A 20,074-nucleotide genomic window follows, 5' to 3' on the forward strand; every position below is an offset into this window, starting at 1 on the left:
GAGGCAAGATGACCAGTCACGAGGGTTTGAAAGTCAACACATTGCACCTACATATTCCCCAATGATTCTAAATAACAGTGTTTCTGAGGGCAGAAATAGAGAGAATAATGTGGTGTTTGCAGGTAGGAGTGGTGATTCTTTATAGTATTGTCAGGTATTGGATTTTTTTCAGCTTCAGATGTGTATGTTAGATCTGATTTGAGTTATAAATCAGCAGTCTGCAACCCATAAAGCAAGGACTGCCCGTTTGAAATCCTTTTGTCCCCGAGTGTGCTAAAATCCCCATAGTCTAAAATAACATTTTGGAAAACTAGGTCTGGCACTTTATTGTTTTCATTGATTAGTAATGTAAGAAAAAAATGCTGTGTTAAAAAATCTGTGTTAAATTGTCACTTTGTTTTACATTCAGTTAAACGTTCCTGGGAAAGTTCCTTTATAGATAATAGATAATAAACAGACATATTAGCTGGCTGCGGTACAATTATTCCAATTGGAAAAAGAGGTATTTACATATTTGGAATACAAACTTTCTCAACGGTTTGTTGCAAACAGTAGATCTGTATTCTGGGATTGAGGTGGGGAGAAAAGACTCTTTGAATGGCTGCGATTGTGACCCAAATAGTTGACACAACTGGTACTGTTACCATCTTAATCAAACATTTTAGAATAGGCATCCTAGATCATAAAAGCATGTCTGCTGTTTGTGTCAAAGCAGGTGAAACTGTGTTGTAAACAGCATATCAATCTTGAAAAACAAGTTTGAGTTCTGACTTTAGTTACCGTCTTCCTCGAACATTATGCGCACGTGTCGTGTGTAAAGCTGCTTCCATGTAAGATGGCTGAATAACCTCACAAAAAATAAAAAAATCATAAAATTTCTCCGATCAAATGGACTAAAATTAAGTTTGCGCAAAGGAGTGCAACAAAAGTGACTGAAGGATCATAAAAGGTAGAAAGAAAGGAGGACACACATTTTATGTTTTTAGTTGAGAGTATAAACAATTTGGGAACCTCTGCCATAGAGGATAAAACAGCCCAGGGCAGAAAAGCAAATCTGATGTGGTAACAAAGAAGTCAGAGAACACCAAACTCTAATACCAGCTCTCAGATACAACCATGATTTATGACTTATGTCAATTAAGCTTCAACATGATAAAAGACCAATGTCTCATTTTGAAAACAAAATATATAAATCAGTTCTTCGAATCTCCCTTTGGGACCAGCCAATATTTAGCCCATGAGGAGCTGAGCCAGGATTGGTATCCACCCATACATGAGCTCCTCATAGAAGCAGGCTCACATCACATCTGGCGACAAAAGGAAAAAACCGTTGATGTGTTGTTTCATGTCCGAAAAGGTCAGAGCCATCACATGTGTTTGGGGAAACTGATTCATCCGAAGTCACAGTTTGAAGAATGACTCTGAGGCCCGGTGGCTCCTTCTCCGTAACACTAGAAACCGGTCCACATAAGTGAAACCACATGCATAAACACACCAAAGACAACAACATATCCTGTATACGCACAAACACATAGAACTCGTGTAGAGACGCACACACCTCTTGTCTCCCTCGTCCAGAGCCCTCTCCAAAAGCCACTTAGCCATAGAAACCGGAGAGCAAGAAGAAGCATCAAAGCTGTTTATATAATGAAACTGAAAGAGCTGCTTGGTGCCGTATCACTGACTGCACCCAGGAAAGCATCCCTTCTTCTCCAGAGAATAGAGGAAAGGAAGAAAAAGAGAAAAGAAGAAAATCCCCCCCGAACAATGCAGCACAACAACAGTGGCAACAACTGCAAAGCAAACTCGGAAAGAGAGAGAGAGAAAGACTGTGAAAATGAGAAAAAGCATGAGGCAATAGAAAGGTTGTTTATTTTAAGTCAGCCTCGTGTTCCAACAGAAAATGTATTAAAATAGGCCCTATTGTTGTGAATGTGTGATCTGTCAGTCCGTGTGGGAAACAAAGAGAGGGAGAGAGAGGAAGAAAGAGAGAGAGAGAGAGAGGAAGGGAGAGAGACTGCTGTAATTCCCATGAGGTCTCTGTCATTCTTCTGTCAGAGGAGAGAAGACTCTCCAGGGGAAGAGAAAGTTCTCAGACACAGACTGATAGACAGACTGTTTACACTTAGCGTAGATATCCCTCTCTCTGCCCTCCCTGCTCTACTCATCCTAATGGCATCATAATGACCTCCTCAGGTGTTAACTGAGAAGCCAGCAGAGGGCTAATTCAAAGTAAAGTATTGTATGCCACCGTGGGTGTCAGCGGTAGCGACAGATGTCTGTGCTGTAACTACCAGCCCTCCTGTCTTTCCTCTCGCCCCCCTTCCTCCACCCTAACCCCCCCCCCATCCCCTGTCCAATTCCCTTTTCTTTCATCAACTGAAATCCACCTCTCCCACTCCCTGCAACCATTTTTGTCTGACTGTGTCTGCTTCCTGCTCTCAGCAGAAGCTCCAGCAGCCGTGTTTAAGTGTTTTGGGAATGGAGACGTGATGACAGTCAGTGACTCAGGGCAGACAGCTGTCATTTATAGTTCCTCTTTAGAGAGATCCCATTAGCTTTCCAACAAAATGGTTCCACAACTGTTATGTGGCCTCCTGGTGCTTTAAGTACAGTATGGAGGCCTGTCTCCAGGGTTCCCTTCACGGACAGGATGCGACACTTCATGACTGCTCCGTGACTTTTTATAGTTAACGCATAGCGCTCCTGTAACCAAAGATTGTAAGCCCCTGCTGCCCAGTGAGTATATAATCAGCAAAAACAACACATCTTAAATAGATTACCGATAAACCCTAATATGTGCTATGGTGAATTTCTGAAAAAAAGTGATTCAGCTGCAAACTGTCTTGTTAAAGGTGCTTTTTAACATTAATGGTCTGAAGTAAAGTCATTACCACGCTCGCTGTACGAGTATAAGACCTTTTATTTAGCCCAAGACGCATCTGTGTGGAGTTTACATGCTCTCACTTTGTCAGTCTTCAATGATTGAAAGACCTGCTGAACACTAGAGATGTTGCAGCCATGTGTACCTTATGTTTTCAGGTATCAGCCACCGTAGGGTGTCAATTGGATGATTTCGTAAAGAGCCAGATCGCTCCACTAGTCCCCACCTTGGGGCTGCACAATATATCGAAAATGTATTAACATTATCAACATGAATAAGATACAGATTGTAAAAGACTGCCTGAATTGTGATAGAGCTTTCTCTCCTATGCTATGCATTCATGCTTTGTCAATTCAAAATGACAAACTTGTAAATATGAAAGAAATGTACGATTCATCATGATTACTATTGTTTTTCTAAACTTCATAATCATCAAATGAAAAGATTCCAATCATTTGACATCCCTCACTTTCTGGATTGTTTTAGAATGATCATCCAAACATCCACGGGTCATATTATGATTTGGTTCATTAATATTCAAAACAAAACATAACTATCAATAACTTGTGTTGCCAGCACTAAAACCTGCTTCTTAAGAGTAATATATTTTCTTTTCTCATTTCCCTCTCTCATTGGAAGTGAAAAATCCTCCTCGCTGCGTGAGCATTTGAACACACCAGGATGAGTCAGAGAATTAAGAACCAATCAGAGGCCGCCTTTTAAAAGGTATAGACCGCATGGTATCAATTGACCAGTCACGTTGATCGTTACCGGGCGTAATACAAAACCAGAAGTCAGCTGTGCGTTGTATACACGAGCCGATAATTCGCCATATTTTTGCGAAAAAAAGATAAATTCAGGCAAAATTAGACAGTGACAAATGGTGATGGCCTTTATACACATATTTTAGAGGCTTTGAGGAACACGTCCGCTATTGTTTTGGCCGTCTTTTCCAAAAATGACACAGGGAAACAGTGTCCATGGATTGGTGAGGAGATGAGGCCAAAACGGTTGTACTTCAGTATCACTGGGCAGCCTACCTATCAACCGTACGTACCTACACATTTTCTGTTAATTACTTAGGTTGGACGTCTCACTGAACAGACAGCACAACAGTGAGCAGAATTGTTGACATCGGTATGAAAATGACACCGAGCCAGCGTGAGGTTGGCACCAAATGTGATACAGACATGAATAAAACAATTTCAATTCATTTGTCCACATTTGTGCATACGAAAATAATGTGCCAGAATCGTTTTTGAGGAATTAAACATTAAAATTTCAAGCACAAGCCTATTATGTCAGACACCCCATTGAAGCTCAAACGACTCCAAAGTGCATCACTGAGGCGTTTCATTCTTCAACGTTAATTAGTGCAGCAGTGTGGGCACCATGAGTCCTTCAAATGTCAGGGGCTCCATGTAAAATGGGGAAACATCAATAATCAAAAGGGTAATCAAACTGTGGGCATTTTAAGTGACTCTGCAGTGGACCCATGACGTATGGGTCCCCTGCATCTTCTTGTGTATGTACAGTATGTACACTACAAGGTCCAACAGTTCACGATCAAAATCACTTCACGATGAGCAAAAAGAAGAATAAATAAACAGTCAAACTCAAGAGGATTTGAGGGATAGACTGAATTAACTCTTGGTTAACAACAAATTGACATTGACATCTTGCACTGATTGTCCACCTGTTATAAAGACAGAACCCTCTCACTAAAAACCTCTGTGACAGAGGAAGACACTGGACGAAGTGAAATTCTTGTAAATCACACAGTCATTCTCAACACAGTGGGGCTTCCTCAGTGGCAAATTGTGGTTATACTAAAGTGGAGAGACCATGTCGCTCTAAAATGCTTCACAAAAACTTAATCATACCAACGGTGACAATACCTACGGAGGATCAATAGTTCAAGCTTTGTTCACTGAGAGACAGAAAGGCAACAACATCACAGGAAGAGAAATTGCTAAATAAAGCCCACAGGACTCCAATCAGCAGAAGTACTGTCAAAAGAAGGCTACAGTACTCTCAACAGACAAGTAGCATCTCTAAACCACTTGTAATGGGGGGAAACAAGGCCAAACGCTTGGAAGGGGCTTAAAAAAAAAATACACAGAGGGAAATTCATAAAGACCGTGAGATTTGTGGCAGTGACAGAAACAGATCGTCAGTAAAAAGAACACTTCTATTGTATGACTGTATCAAGCACACAGTGAAACAATGTGGTGGAACTATATTAACGTCTGGGAGTGTTTGGTCTACTCTGTAGTTGTTTAAGATTCCTGAAGGAAAAAAAAAAAACATTGAATATGGTCATTAATGGCTTATCACTTTTGGATCCTTTAGTAAATGTTAAAATGGCAAATAGACTTTTACTTATGACATTTCTTATACCAACCGAACATTAACTGCTTTGTGGCATGAGTGGCGTTTGCATGTTCTCCCCATGCATGTGAAGTTAATTAGCTAATTACCTTATTTGCAGAGGTGTAGTTTTATTTTGCCTGCCTGCCTGCCTGCCTGCCTGCCCGCCCGCCCGCCTGCCCGCCCGCCCGCCTGCCTGCCTGCCTGCCCGCCTGCCTGCCTGCCTGCCTGCCTGCCTGCCTGCCTGCCTGCCCTTATCAGGGACTGGCGACCAAGTGCGATTGGCTCTTGCGCCCTGCGCCCCTAAAGTGGATAAAGCAGTATGGAAAATCTATAGCTGGACACACGTGAAATAATCAGCATCCGCTTACAAATTTCCAGATGTCTACAATGTGTTGGGAGCAACTTGGGGCTCATTGTCTTGCCCAAGGATACTTTAACGCTTTAACAAATGGACCAGGTCTGATGTGGATCGAACAACCTGCTCTACCAACTGATGGTGTATGTGTACATTTCAGTTACCCAAGAGCAAGGCCTTAGGACTTCGCCAAATGGTAACCACAAATACAACAACCAATATTCATAATGTGGGAACAGAGGGAGGAACAAGGAGAAAAAAGATGAGAGAGAGAGAGGTAGAGAGAGAGAGAGAGCAAGACAGAGAGAGAGAGAGAGAGAGAGAGAGAGAGAGAGAGAGAGAGAGAGAGAGAGAGAGAGAGAGAGAGAGAGAGAGAGAGAGAGAGAGAGAGAAATGGAGGGAGAGAAAGAGTGAGAGACAGCTTTCTAATTCAGCCATCTGGCTAGCTTTACTTCATTACAATATTCTGACTGTGTGTGTGTGTGTGTGTGTGTGTGTGTGTGTGTGTGTGTGTGTGTGTGTGTGTGTGTGTGTGTGTGTGTGTGTGTGTGTGTGTGTGTGTGTGTGTGTGTGTGTGTGTGTGTGCGTGCGTGTGCGTGCGTGCGTGTGTGTAAATTTGTGACTGCCTTCCATTCGACAGATGCAGCCAGAGCAGAGAAGAATCCTCATTTATTAACAGCTTAATAGAGCTCCATCTGGGCCAGACCCTATGCTTGTCTTCTATCAGAGAGATTCATCAGTGAATCACAGGAATTAGACTACAACTGACACCTACACAGGCTGAGGTGACCCTGCTGCACGGTGCGGCGCAGCACGGCGACTGGAGTACAGCTGTAACACAGTCATTATGAGAACGGTCAGTATACAAGTTATCTGCAGGGTTTTTAAAGCTTCACTTGTGTTACATTTTGAGTTTAAATGTGAAAAAAAAAAAAAGCAAATGAAAGTAAAAAAATGCATTACACCAATATGGCAATTAAAAAAAAAATAAAAAAGCAGGTTTAATATCTCTCAAGTCAGGGCTTAATCCCTTGACGGAGTGCTTTATAACATTATGGAACATTTCAGCTGCAGAGTCTTTAGTTGTCCTACTTTACCCGGACAACCATATGTGTGCCCTTTCTTAGGCAGTCGCCGCCACTTCACACTCCACAGAGAGGTATAACTGAGGCATCACTAAATGAGTGGGCTCTGACCAAATAAAGAAAAAATATTATATCTCCTCAATAACCTGCCTTTTCTCAAACCAAAAAGCACCGTGGGCTAGGTGCTTGATGAGTGCATCAATAGGAATCTTATACCAGAGCTTATGGTTCTGAAGAACATCATTTTCCAGTTTTATGCTTGCTTTAAAAAGGAAAAAAAGCCCATGGAAGCCACTCAATTTAAGCAATTTAGTTTTGTTTTATTGACCTTTGTACCTCTTTTCACTCAGCCTGTCTTGTGTTCATTTTTAGTGAGCAACTTCATAAAAAGTCAAGTGGTTCGCTCAATTTAGTCAAGGGATTGATGCATGTTTAATTTTTCTATTTATTTTTTAACAGATAAAAACAGATGCACTAAACATAATGAATATAGCCACCTTAATCTCTGCAGGTCAGAGTGTTTCTGTCAATTCAGCTTCTAACAAATAACCTACACTCTCCTCCTGACACTCCTTTTCCTTTCTTCACTCTCTATTTTCAGTAATGGCTGGCACATTTTCTATAAGCTAAGGTTTTAGTTCATCGTGTAGCGAACTTATGTCATTTCTTTTCAAATCAAATTCATTTAAGTTTGTTTAATGACTTTATTGCATTATTGATATAAACAGACGTACAATTTAAGGTTTTTCTCAGGTGCCAAGCTGTCCTTCTCTTGCATGTAGAGGAATATGTGCAAACAAAGAGGACCGGAGCGGCTTCCCACAAATACTACCTCAAAGTGTCTGTACCTCACATTATGAACATATGACTAGAAAATTTGGAATTTTTTTCCCCCTATATTTGAAAAAATGATTCACTTTTTTGTGCTCAACCCAAATTTTGTTCTCATCTCTTTCTTTTTGGTTGGAGGCCATCACACCAACATCCTCATTCTCCCTCTTTCTATCTGTCCCTCCATTCAGACGAGGCTGAAGTGCAAATTGGACATCTGGTGCTGTGATGTGTCTGACAATACAGCCACCACCCCCCAGCCCCCTCACAAATGTACACAGCAGACACACAAACGTGCACGTGCACGCACACACACACACGCACGCACGCACACACGCACACACACACACACACACACACACACACACACAGAGCCCTCCATGCTCGGTACAGAACCGCACAGATAGAAGAGAGAGAGGGACACTGAAAAGAAGAGAGCAGGGAGGGAGGGATGGATGGACAGAGGTGAGAGAGAGAGAGAGAGAGAGAGAGAGAGAGAGAGAGAGAGAGAGGAATGTGATTGAACATTAGGGGGCAATGATGATGCCATTCCATTCAAACTGCCAGGGGCAAACACATGCACCCGTGTCCTTGTACCATCTCCATCTGACAAGGCGCTCGGACTGAACGTAGCCAGTTCTCAGACAGTCTCAGGTGGCAAGCTGATAGAGGACATTAGTGTGTGCTGAGGAAGTTGAGCAACGTTCAAGGCTAATTCTACAATTAAAGTCTGTTATCTTGACTGGCGTCAAGCAAAATTAAGAGAAGGCGGGGAGACAATACAGAGGCGACTCTGGGCAGTTATACACAAGCACGAGTCCCCTTTAAGTTGCAGAGATAAGCAAGCAAGTACGACTTGTGCAACACTTAAACCTCCACGTAAAGAGGCTGACTAAGGAGCATAACCTACTTTTACAACCAAAGGCAAACAATTCAGTGGTTGTGTCTATTTATAACGGTTCATATTTCTTACAAGCACCAACAATGCATTTGCACTTGCAGAAGCAGTGTGAGAGAGGTACAGTATTCATTTTCTTGAATCATCTGTGGCCTAAAAACAACAGACAGATAATATTGCTTATTCAGGTAGTGCTGCTTTCTTCTCAGCCAGTTAATCTCCGGCAGCACACCTCATACAGTATTTGCTCTCATTACACGGGCTCACATCAACAGGAATTGACAAGGTTTCTTTTTTTTTTCTTCCTCTAAATATGATACTTCTGTCGATTTTTTAATCACAGGATGAATAAAATTTGCATACATCTTGCTTGATGATTATTTGTTTCGTTCTTAATGTTTGCCCCCCTCAGATGCCTGAGCTCAGTTGGTTTAAATGCCTGTGTGTTCTTTCGGGGGCTTCTGCTTTCCTGCTACTAAAATGTTCCTTTCTACATCCTTTTAGATGCTGGAAGATAGTGACTGAGCGGGCAAAAGAAAAAAAAAAAAGGAGGGGGGGGGGGGGGGGTCTTTACTGAAGACTGACTCTCAAAGGAGCTACTGTATACCGGCATTTGAAATAATAAAAACACACAGGTAATCCTACAAAGGAGCCATCGCTTTGCTTTGAACTTCAAAGAATGCACACAACAATTAAAAGCAGCATGGTAGGGGATGCGAATAAAAAAACAGATTACAAAAAAAAAAAAAACATTTGTCTCATTATCTTAATGCATACTGTATTGTGGTGGAACAGCGGGAGTGAATTAAAGGTGAACTTTAGGAGGCTTTATGTTTTGGAAAATTGAGATGAACTTGGACTAAGACAAAGCTTAATAAGACCATCAGAGAGGTTCTCGTGAAAAAACCCTGTCAGCAGGATTTTAAAGCTGTGCGTATTTTTCTGGTGAGGAATGTTTCCAGTGAAAACATGTAAGTCGCTTTCAATGTCAAAAAATACGAATTTAGGTATTCACAGCAAGGAAAACAGATAACCTACACACTACACAAAAATTCTCTCTTTAGAGAGACTTTACTCTTGGATACTTTAACATTCCTTCTCACCCACAAAGGGGAATTATAGTAGCTCATAGTGGAACCGAATGATTGGCTGGACATGTGAATGAAGCATGAATGACCGCCATGTTTGAAATGCTGTGTAAACTGATTCAACATGAGTCCAGTTCAACACAAAGCCTCCATATACCAGTAAGACAGTCACATTTTGTATTATGCCATTTCTGGGAGTTACCTTCATCCCTTGAATTCTTCGAGACTGCCAATTCCACAAATGTCTAAATACCCTGCGCAGTTTAATCGCAGCCCCAGAGGGCCATTTTCCTCAGTGAATTCAAAAACTATAAGAAGAAAAACTTTAAATTATGAAGATTAATACAACTACTGGAGAAACAGATAGTGTTTTGGGGAATCAATACACTATCACAAAAAGCAATATTGCAATATTTAAGAGTATCGACTTTTTCTTACACTGATAATTTGACACAACCTACATTTTTATTACGTCTTAAAAAGAATCTGTTCTTCACTGGTTTCAATGTTTTCAAATTGAATGTTCTTCCACCACGGTGCTTCTACCACAGGTAATAAAACTGATCTGTATCGGGAATTTCTATGTAAATGTCAAAAATCTGCTGAATCTTACACGAATATATCACAATTCTTTGCGGATCCCATGTGTGGTAAAGGTTTGTGTGCCGTTGCCACATAAAATAAGCAACAAGCATCTTATGAAACACAAGTTGACACAGGAAATAACAGACCCGGCGGCTGAGGACAAGGTAACTGATCACCGAGGTCCTGAATGCAGCCTCCGACCAACATGTTGTCCCTCAGGTCTGCCAGTAGAGAAATCAGTGTGTTACCTCTCCAAGAGCTTCGTAGCGTTTTTGGTTCCAGCGGTGGAGATCCTCTCTGGCATTGAACACAAACGATTCACCCGTTTTTATATGTCTGAGCTGGCCATCTGTGAGGGAAAGACGTAATGAGAAACAAGATGAAAAATGCACATCTGTAATAGGAGCAGACAACCTGTATATAAGTTATTAGGGGAAAAGGGCGTGTCTGTTATTAAGAGTACACATGCTAAAGAACGTAACATTGAGCAAACTAAGCCTCATACTTTATGATTGCTTACTTTGATTTTTTTCTTTCTATTTTGTGTGCATTTGTCTTTTAACTTCCTTATTATTTCCCCTCCCTCAGCCCCCCCACCCCACCCCACCACCCCATCTGGCAGGTACAATGCCTGTGGATGCAGCAGCATTCTTCCAGTCACGACTCCAACAGCCTTCTGGGTAGTCTGGCAGGCCAGAGCTGGACAGCTGGTATGGTAAAAATTCTCTTTCCCTCTCTGTCTCTTCACTCGTCTAAAAGCCTCTCTGCCTCCTCTTTAACTGTGGCCATCTCTTGCTCTCCCCTCCCTCTCCTTCCTTGTTCGCTCTGGCGGCAGGCCACGGTTCTGTCCCTGCCTTTTCCACCTGAAATCTCCGAGAGCAAAGACTGAAGGGGGTGTGGGAAAGGTTCTCAGCCTGTTGTGTGTGTGGGTGACAGGGAAGAGGGAAAGGTGGGCTGGCACACATTAGCCACGACAACTGCTCCTTGTAATTCCTTTGAGGATGCTGTCTGGGCATCAGCCAATCACCCTAACCAGCACAGCTTACACACACACACACACACACACACACACACACACACACACACACACACACACACACACACACACACACACACACACACACACACACACACACACACACACACACACACACACACACACACACACACACACACACACACACACACACACACATCAATATCTCCAGCCAGAAGAGGACCAGTTGTGAGCATGCAGTCGTTGACACTAAGCTTGAATATGTGTGCGTCTGTGTAGGTTGTTACACGGGAGCTAAAGTGCCATTACAGCATACAAGCACTGAATGAACAAAAGGTATCAAAAACAATTATTAAGTCATTTGTTCTAATTCAGAGAAAGTACAGGAACTTTCTAAAGATTCGGGATTTATTCCACACGATGCAGTCATAACAGAGCAGAGCAGCGTTTCGACAGGGCCCTTGTATTCTAAGCAGTTATCCCATATGGTTATGAAAGCCACTACATTAGCAATGAGCCCATCGATCCTACCCTCGACGCTACAAAACAATAAAACTCTAAACAGTGTTAAATTTAATTTTGACCTTTATGACTGTAAAATTTGTACGAGCTAAACCACAAAAAAGTACACATACTTAACCCAAATAGCCAGAGGGCTCTCATACTTTCTCAATTATTGCACAACGCGAGAAAACCCATCTAAGATATAAATAAATATAATATCTTTTGCAGGATAAAAGAAAGCATGAGCTTTTTTTTCTTTTCTATTTATTCATTTCCTTCTAAATTGAGACCATTTGCACACCTCTATCGACGAGAGGAATCCCACATTGCTCCCTCACTGTGTATTACAGCATTCACTTTCATGGTTGGCTGTTAGACAACATGTTATCCAGAATATGGTTTTGGCATCATGTTGCATTAAAAAATACATTCGTGCCTGAGAGGTTGCTCAAGAGACAAGTGAGAAGTTAGGGAAAGCAGTGCGCACGAAAACTACCTTGAAGAAAATCAATTATGCATTCATGGAGAGGTGAGGATCTAAACATTACTGCCTAAGCGAGGAAAGAGAGGCGCTATAATGAAATCCTACTGTAGGAAAGTGGTGTGTGCGTGCGTGCGCGTGTGTGCGCGCGCGTGCGCGTATGGACTGGGGGGTGATCAGCTCCTCAGTCTCCCCCAACACAACCTCTCAAAGGAATAACATTTTCTCAACTTTTCCTCTCTTTTTCTGTCATAATTAGCATTCTGCTCTCAATTTGGCCGCTTAATTAGGTGTACATAACCTTGGATTTCCAGTAATGGAAAACCGGAGGGCTAGCGAGATGAAGCCATCATCTTCAGTGATTAAGATACCTGCAAACTATTGTACACAGCCTCTTCTGTATTCACATCATTACATGGTCAAATTAACATTTTTGTTCCACCTGTCTTGGGCTAAGGTAGCCGGGGTGTAGCTATAGAAATGCCTGCAAGCCACAGCGACTGAGAAGACATACTAGAGACATTGCCTGAGGGCCATCGTGGCTTTGATAGAAACGCTCTCCTTCAAAAACAGGCCTGAGTGGAAGCTGACAAGACATACAGATTGGCTGGAGTGTGTATATGTCTGTGTGTGTGTGTGTGTGTGTGGGGGGGGGGGTGTTGGAGGACTTAAACTTCTCTATTTTTTCTCAGAAAATAGAGAAATGTGGAGAGATGGGGAGGAAAGGGATGAGGGGAGAGCGAATCGTGTGGAAGAGGAGATGGAGGATCTCTGAATGTGTTCCTGCCTCCATGGTAGACTGAGCTGGGACTTGAAGGTGGGGTGGAGTGGTCGGCGGGTTCTGGCGTATATAAGGATGGGGGCGGCGGTGGGGGCTGGGGGTGAGTCTCTGTGTCTCTGTTCTTAGGCACAGGGAAGTTATGCAAATGCTCCGTCAGGCAGAGGGCAAGGCTGAGTAGGTTACTGACGGGCCGTAGAGTACACAACATGTCCCCCACTCAGCCAGCCAGACAGCCAGTAAAGACACTGACAGAGAACAGGGGTGGGCGGGTGGGCGGTGGTGGTGTTGGTGGTGGTGGTGGTGGGGGGGAGAAACTACAGGGGAATACTAAGAGCCAAAATCACCAGCACCGCCACTCTTCCAACTCTTCACCCTCCTCTCCACCTGGCCTGATTAAAGCCAGCCAAAAGAACGCTAAAGAGACCTTGTGCATCACGGTGGTTCTCCTCTCTGTCACGACTGACTGACACACAGATACTCCAAAAACATCTCGGGGGACAGCGGGAGACAGTTTGAGGTCATTATTCTAAAAACGCTGACAGAAAAGGAGCTATAATTATTAGTGGTTCCTAAAATGAGGGCTGAGTCCCGTCAAGTGGTTAACATGATGAATCTCAGGAACAATCACATAATGAAACAAAGCAGAAAAACAACTAAACTCTATTACATAAAAGTACTGAATCTTTTTGGCTCCCATTGATTACTTTAGACCAACAAAGTGGTGGTTATCAATCTCCCCTTGTTAGACTTGGAAGCCTGTTCGATGTGGAGTTTGCACATTCTCACCATGCGTGCTTTTCTCTGGGTACTGGTTCACTGGTGACTCTACTAAATGGGTGTGAATGTGAGCCTGTGTCTTTGTGTCTGCCCTGTGATGGATTGGTGACCTGTCCTGGGTGTGCCCAGCCTTCGCTAATAGTCAGATGGGACCGGTTCCAGCTCCAACACGACCTTGAGTTAGACAAAGCAATATAGAAGATGGATGGGCGATGACTTTGAGAACGTCTCCTCTAAAAGTTACAACCAACTGTTGGGATGCACCTCTCTGAGCGCTCGTCTGAACTGTCAGGAGTGTTACTGACTTCCTGGTTTTAGGGTATTCTCTTCTCAGCGGGCTTTTTGTCCAACTGGGCACACCGTCAAACATACATTGAACACTAAATGTACTTACATTCATTGAAGGCATATTCAAACTCCTCCAGTGTTTTGGGGAACGTGAAAGGAGGTTCATCTTTCTTCATCAGTTCATCTAAGTCTATTCTTGACAGCAGGTCTGTGGAGAAAGAGAAAATGAAAGGGAGGGAAACTTAGTGACCACAGCCAGCAGTGTTTCTTGTCGTCAGTCATGTGTTTGTTTGTTAATCGCAGTAACTTCATGGTTATCGCAGAAAATTGATCGATATCAAAGTAAAACACCCCTGGCATGAATTGGAAGGTACAGAAATAAATACATTTTAATGAAATATTTCTGAAAGTGAGGAAATGAAAGAAAGAAAAAAAAGCAGTCGTGATGTTGTTCTATTCGTGTTGAATTAGTTAGTAAGCCAACCAGCTGTCCAGTTGTGTGATTGTCCTCGGTCCAATCAGGAAAATAGCAGATTAAATTGCAAACACAACAGAGGCTGGAACTCTTGATGATGACTAACTACGAAAACAAAAACTGCCCAAATCTGACAGCAATTTTAAAGATTTGGACTGAAACCACACGGGCGTGACAGTAACCGTGACAAACTAGTTCACAAAAGTGACATTTTACCTCAAATGTATATATTTTGAATTCGTCCTCGATCCCTCAAACTAAAAGATTCTGAAATTGAATCATGAATTATACATGTTGGTTCATCAACGTAATTGAAATAGTTACCCGAGATGCAAGTATTCAGTTGACTTTAGATGTGTTTATGTAGCTCCTAACAACAACCTGCTCATTATCTCTTGATCATTGTTCATCGTTCTGTCAGGAAATTATTATTAAAGTGAAAACTATTCTAAAAGAAAATCTCATGTGAACAACATTGGAAAGAAAAAAATCCACCTTCAAGGGGAACGAATGTCTGAATCGGTCTAAAACGTGTGAAGCCATCAAATCTAAAGCATTTATTCTAATTCACATATCTGTAAGTTCCCTCGGGTGGCACATCGGACTGAGGCAGCGGAGGCTGAGAGGTTAGAAGAGCAAGCTTGCGTTCAGAGAATCGTAGGTTTGAATCCCACAGCTGACAGGTTACCCAGTGTGGGTCCTGGAGCAGGACCCTCGACCTCCAACTGCTCCCCAGGCAGCTGCATAGTCGCTGCACAAAGCTCCTTAAGAACGGGACGAATGCAGAGGCTGAATTTCACTGTACATGTGTTGTGCATGTGACAAATAAAGCAGTCTTCTTCTTTGAATTAAATCCAACAGAAACTGCTTCAGGAGCACCTTATCAAGTGTAAACATATAAACATAAGCACAATTTATCAGAAGTGACTCAGGGAGCAGGACCTATCACAGAGTCATATTAAGTTGTTTAAACGCTTTAATTTAGATTACGACAGGTTTCGGAAGGCATACGTCTCATAACAATAACTACTAAAAATGTTAATTATATAAACAAAATTCAAAACCTACCAAGCGGTAGGTGAGTAGAGCTTTCTGTGTCACTCATGTCAAACACGATCTTCTCGGTTTCATAAGAAACAGAGGCATTTTGCCAGATGTTGAAAGTATACGCTATGTTGGGAAAAACTCTCAGAAGCAGTCAGTCATTACACCTTTCTGACAATTTGACAAAACAAATCTAAATAAAACCAGCCAATCTCGCCATAAGAGAGTCACATAACATAATAAAGCCAATCAAATAATCTTGTTCACTAGCATGGGTGATAAATGGGATATTTTGAAGTGTAAAACGCTCTCAGATATTCTCACATAGTTTGATTCAGTCATTACTGAACCAGCCACATCAGTCGCCATAACTGACCTCTGCTTTTACAAAGGTCCCCACATTATCAATGTACATTTTTTCTTTAATGTTGCTGGATAATATTAAATACGTTTTCAACAGAAACTACATTGCTGTGTGTTTGCTGGGAGACAGTGGCATCTTGTGAATTCGGCCTGTGGAGACAGGAAGTCTAAACTAAATTAAAACCTTCACAAAGCGATGAAATTGGAAAAAGTCTGTACATTGACGAACCGCTTTAAATGTTCAAGTTATTTAGATTGTAACTAAATGCTTACATGTGATCCACAGCAGTGGAATCGGACGTGAAAAACCAATTAGCATCACGTCTCATCACTAATACATTTCTACTACAATGACATAAAGGTAGAATTACTAATATCTATGAATTATGCAGTATAAAAAGACCCGGGTTGAAACACGACCATTGTCTAGAATGACCATGAATCACTCTGACTCGCCCAACTGACATTATGACTTAGGGGTTTAGCAACTAGTAGTTCTTTGCCCAGATGTTCCTCGCTAATCTGTCTCCTCTTCCATAACCTCTTCCCAATGCCCGACGCCAAATATGTTGAAATGCAGAAAAGGAACACAAACTTCATAGAGACATAAGTTATAATAGAAGTTCACGTGACATGAACATTACACATGTTAATATTGTGATGGTGATACAGTGGCAAAATAGTTTTCCTCTTGCCTTCATCGAGGTTCGTTTACGACAGAACTGTGAAACCGTGAGCAAGAAAACAAACTTCAATCATAGTGAAATCATCTGGATGTTTGTTAGGGTGTCATTTGTCTCGGCCCCATGTTTCACCACTACTCCCTGCTCTGTCGGGTAACGCTCCGCCCAGTGTGAGTCCCCATTCACCTTTGAGTGCAGTGGTTTTCTCTCTGTCCTCTTGGGCAGCCACCTGGGCCATGGCGATCCACAGTACGTACAGGGCTGGTGTGGCGGCACACAGATGAGAGAGCATGTGTCCTCCCCTCCTCGAGATCACGCAGACGAATCCTGTCACACCAAGAATTGAGAGGAGTAAACACTCAACAGCTAAAGAAACATCATTGCTGCAAAAAGGAAAACCAAAATAAAAAGACATGGATTGCTTGAGCTCATAATAGCATTTGTTCCGAAGCTTGCAGCACCTGTAAGGTAGCAGGAGGCCAGAACATTAAAGTTTTTACTGCTGGATCCTGCTCTGCTGCGAAAGCTGGGAGGATTAAACGAAGCCCGGATAATTTACAATGCAATAACACAGGACATAAACAGGTAGCTCAACTATTTGTCAACAGTAATGCCACACGACGTGCAACTATTAGTATAGCAGCAGACGTGCGCTTCCCACTCTGTGCATGTGCTCCAACTTGAGTTAATTATGCAAAGATAGCTATTATTCCTGCTTTAAAACCGCGCTTTAGGCGGGAAGAGGAAGAGAGAGAGAGAGGGAGGAAAAAAAGAAACCCCTCATTCATTTCCACACACACACACACGCTCAAGCAAGTCAGACTGCTCCGTCATTTTCTCCAACAGCCATCAACATCTGTCTGATGTTTCCCTAAAACTCCCGGAATGTGCGCGCCGCTTCACAGGAAGCCCTGCGAGCAGGTACAGTAGCGTCAGTCGTGTTTTATGAGACAGTCAGCGAAGCGCTGGCGTACAGGAGATGCATGCATGCCGTTTGTTTTGATTGACTCACGCACCATTTGTGTTTGCGACTGTCCAGTGGCTGCGGCTTCCTACAAAAATGTCACAAACAGGAAGGACTCGCGGCGGAGCGGCGTGGAGAGAGCGAGGCTTCCGGGTTACCGGGGCAACGGACTGGAAGGGATATTTAAAGGGACAGTAGCACCGCGGCGGCTCGGAGCTCGGACAGATGTTCCTCTTGAGTGTGACACTGCGGCATGCATGGTCCTTCTTCGCAATAAGTTCTGACAGCTTCTCAAATGGAAAACGATTGTTTTAAGTCCGGTAAATTGATTTCAGCTTTAGGTAGTCATCTTTTGCTCATTCAGGCTTTCTTCAGACGCACTAGAATCAGGCACAATGGTGAAATGAGGCCGGGTGGTGACACACATTGGTCTCACCTCACGAAAAGGGTTTGGGTTCTAATAATGGCCAGGTCGTTCTGTGTGGAGTTTGCATGTTTTCCAAGTGTGTGCCTGGATTTCCTCCAGAGTGATCAGTTGGTTTTTTTTGCGTGTGTGTGTGTGTGTGTGTGTGTGTGTGTGTGTGTGTGTGTGTGTGTGTGTGTGTGTGTGTGTGTGTGTGTGTGTGTGTGTGTGTGTGTGTGTGTGTGTGTGTGTGTGTGTGTGTGTGTGTGTGTGCGTGCGTGTGATGGACTGACTACTTGTCCAGGGCATAACCTGCACTCACCCATAGTTAGCTGTGATTGGCTCCAGTGCCCAGGACCCTGCACAGGATAGAGATGGATGGATGGATGGATGGATGGATGGATGGATGGATGGATGGATGGATGGATGGATGGATGGATGGATGGATGGATGGATGGATGGACTGACAGACAGACAGAATGATGGACATATAGGTGGCACAATGCTCAGTGACAGAGCCATCCAAATCACAGTTTTAGGAACCAAAATTGTGTCTCACTCAAAAACAATCATTTATATAAAAAAACACATTCCATATTATTGGTTGTTTAGGTTTTCCACATGGTACACAAATGTACTTGAGGTGGCCACGACCCCTCCCAGCCACCCATGGCTCCGCAACTGTGCTTTCGCCTAAGAAAAAGGTCATTGGTTCAAATACCGGGAAGACCTTCCTGTGTGGAGTTTGCATGTTCCCACCTTGCATGTTTGGGTTTCACTGTGTCTTCCCTCAGTTCAAAATTGGTGATTGTCTCTCTGTATTTTCGCAAAGTGAAAAAGGGTTGAAATGAATGCATCATGTTCACTGATTTGCATTTGTTTCATAATTTGCAATTGTCCACTGAAGGGCCACTGAGGAGCCTTATAATGCCCAGGTCGGCTCTGACCCAACGTAAACTGGGATCTCTGTTGTACTGCAACTAATGGGTATGGAAGATGGGCAGGGCCTTCACATTGGTGAAGTGGTATCTCTGGTTAAAGTCTGGACCGGGCGTTTCTATGTTGAGTTTGCATGTTCTCTATGTGCATGCATGGGTATTTCAGTTTTCTCTCACAGCTCACAAACATGCAATGGAGGCAAAATGGTGTGTGTGTGTGTGTGTGTGTGTGTGTGTGTGTGTGTGTGTGTGTGTGTGTGTGTGTGTGTGTGTGTGTGTGTGTGTGTGTGTGTGTGTGTGTGTGTGTGTGTGTGTGTGTGTGTGTGTGTGTGTGTGTGTGTGTGTGTTTGCGTGTGTGTCCACTTCGCCTATAGCCAGCCAGGAGATTTATAGATTGTCGACTATAGATTATACAAATTATGTGAAGTGGACATTAATCCGTCTGTTTAAAGGAACAGATTTATTATGTATAATGTTGCTCGCATGTTGTTGCTTCTGACATATATTTTTTCTAAAAAGAATAAATATTCTCAATGTAGAGATAGTTGATAAACCAGGTCCATCATCGACATTTCATTGGAAGTAATGTTTATTTTACTATTTTATTTTTGACATGCCTGTACAAAATCAAACTATCTATTTATTATTATCATTATTATTGTTGTTGTTGTTATCACTTTTAGCCATGTCACCCCCACTTGTCAAAGGCAGGCAACTATAGGCATCTTGCCAACTATGGATCTAACTATTATACAAATATTTTCTTTATGTTGTGTTTTGTATAAGTCTTCCATCTGCTGTGCATGAAATGCCTTCATATGTGCCACAAGTCTTTTCTGTGTGATGTTGCTCCATCTTTTATGGTTTAAATCAGACTTAAGGTTGAAGGCAAAGAACGCAAATAGAAAAACAAATAAAAGCTCATTTTGCTCCACTGAAAAAATCAAATAAAAAGTAAAGTGACTTGTTTTGAAAATATAAAGAGTAAATAACTGTGTTAAATTGTAAGTAGTAAAAGTAAAGCATTGTCAGATATCACCTTGAGACTGACAACACAATTTTGGTCCCTTGTCTATTCCTACTTTTTTACCCATTAATTTCATGCTAAGAGCAAAAAACAAAAGGAAAATGAATAAAAAATATTATTTGATGCTAGCTGTTGCACTTTTTTATTTTTTTTAACTGTGATAATCTTTTTCTGCACATTTGTGTGTTTGAGGTTTTCAGACATCCCGGAAAAGCTTCACTACTCATGAATTCAGGCTGTCAGAACTTAC

At 42.4% G+C, this 20,074-nt stretch overlaps 1 protein-coding gene across 1 annotated transcript in view; it reads right to left on the minus strand.

Annotated features, from left to right (window-relative positions):
• arb2a (ARB2 cotranscriptional regulator A) overlaps positions 1 to 17,564 on the minus strand; it is a 154,014-nt gene extending 136,450 nt beyond the window's left edge. The window contains exons 1-4 of the mRNA XM_080466485.1: positions 17,509 to 17,564; positions 16,679 to 16,819; positions 14,034 to 14,135; positions 10,348 to 10,448 (exon numbers count right to left, since the gene is read on the minus strand). Coding sequence (XP_080322611.1) covers positions 10,348 to 10,448; positions 14,034 to 14,135; positions 16,679 to 16,784 — 309 coding nt within the window. The 5' untranslated portion in view covers positions 16,785 to 16,819; positions 17,509 to 17,564. The remainder of the gene's footprint in view (positions 1 to 10,347; positions 10,449 to 14,033; positions 14,136 to 16,678; positions 16,820 to 17,508) is intronic.
• Positions 17,565 to 20,074: the final 2,510 nt, after the last annotated feature.

The sequence above is a fragment of the Lipophrys pholis genome (genome assembly GCF_963383615.2).
Source record: "Lipophrys pholis genome assembly, chromosome: 7".
NCBI classification, from domain to species: Eukaryota; Metazoa; Chordata; class Actinopteri; order Blenniiformes; family Blenniidae; genus Lipophrys; species Lipophrys pholis.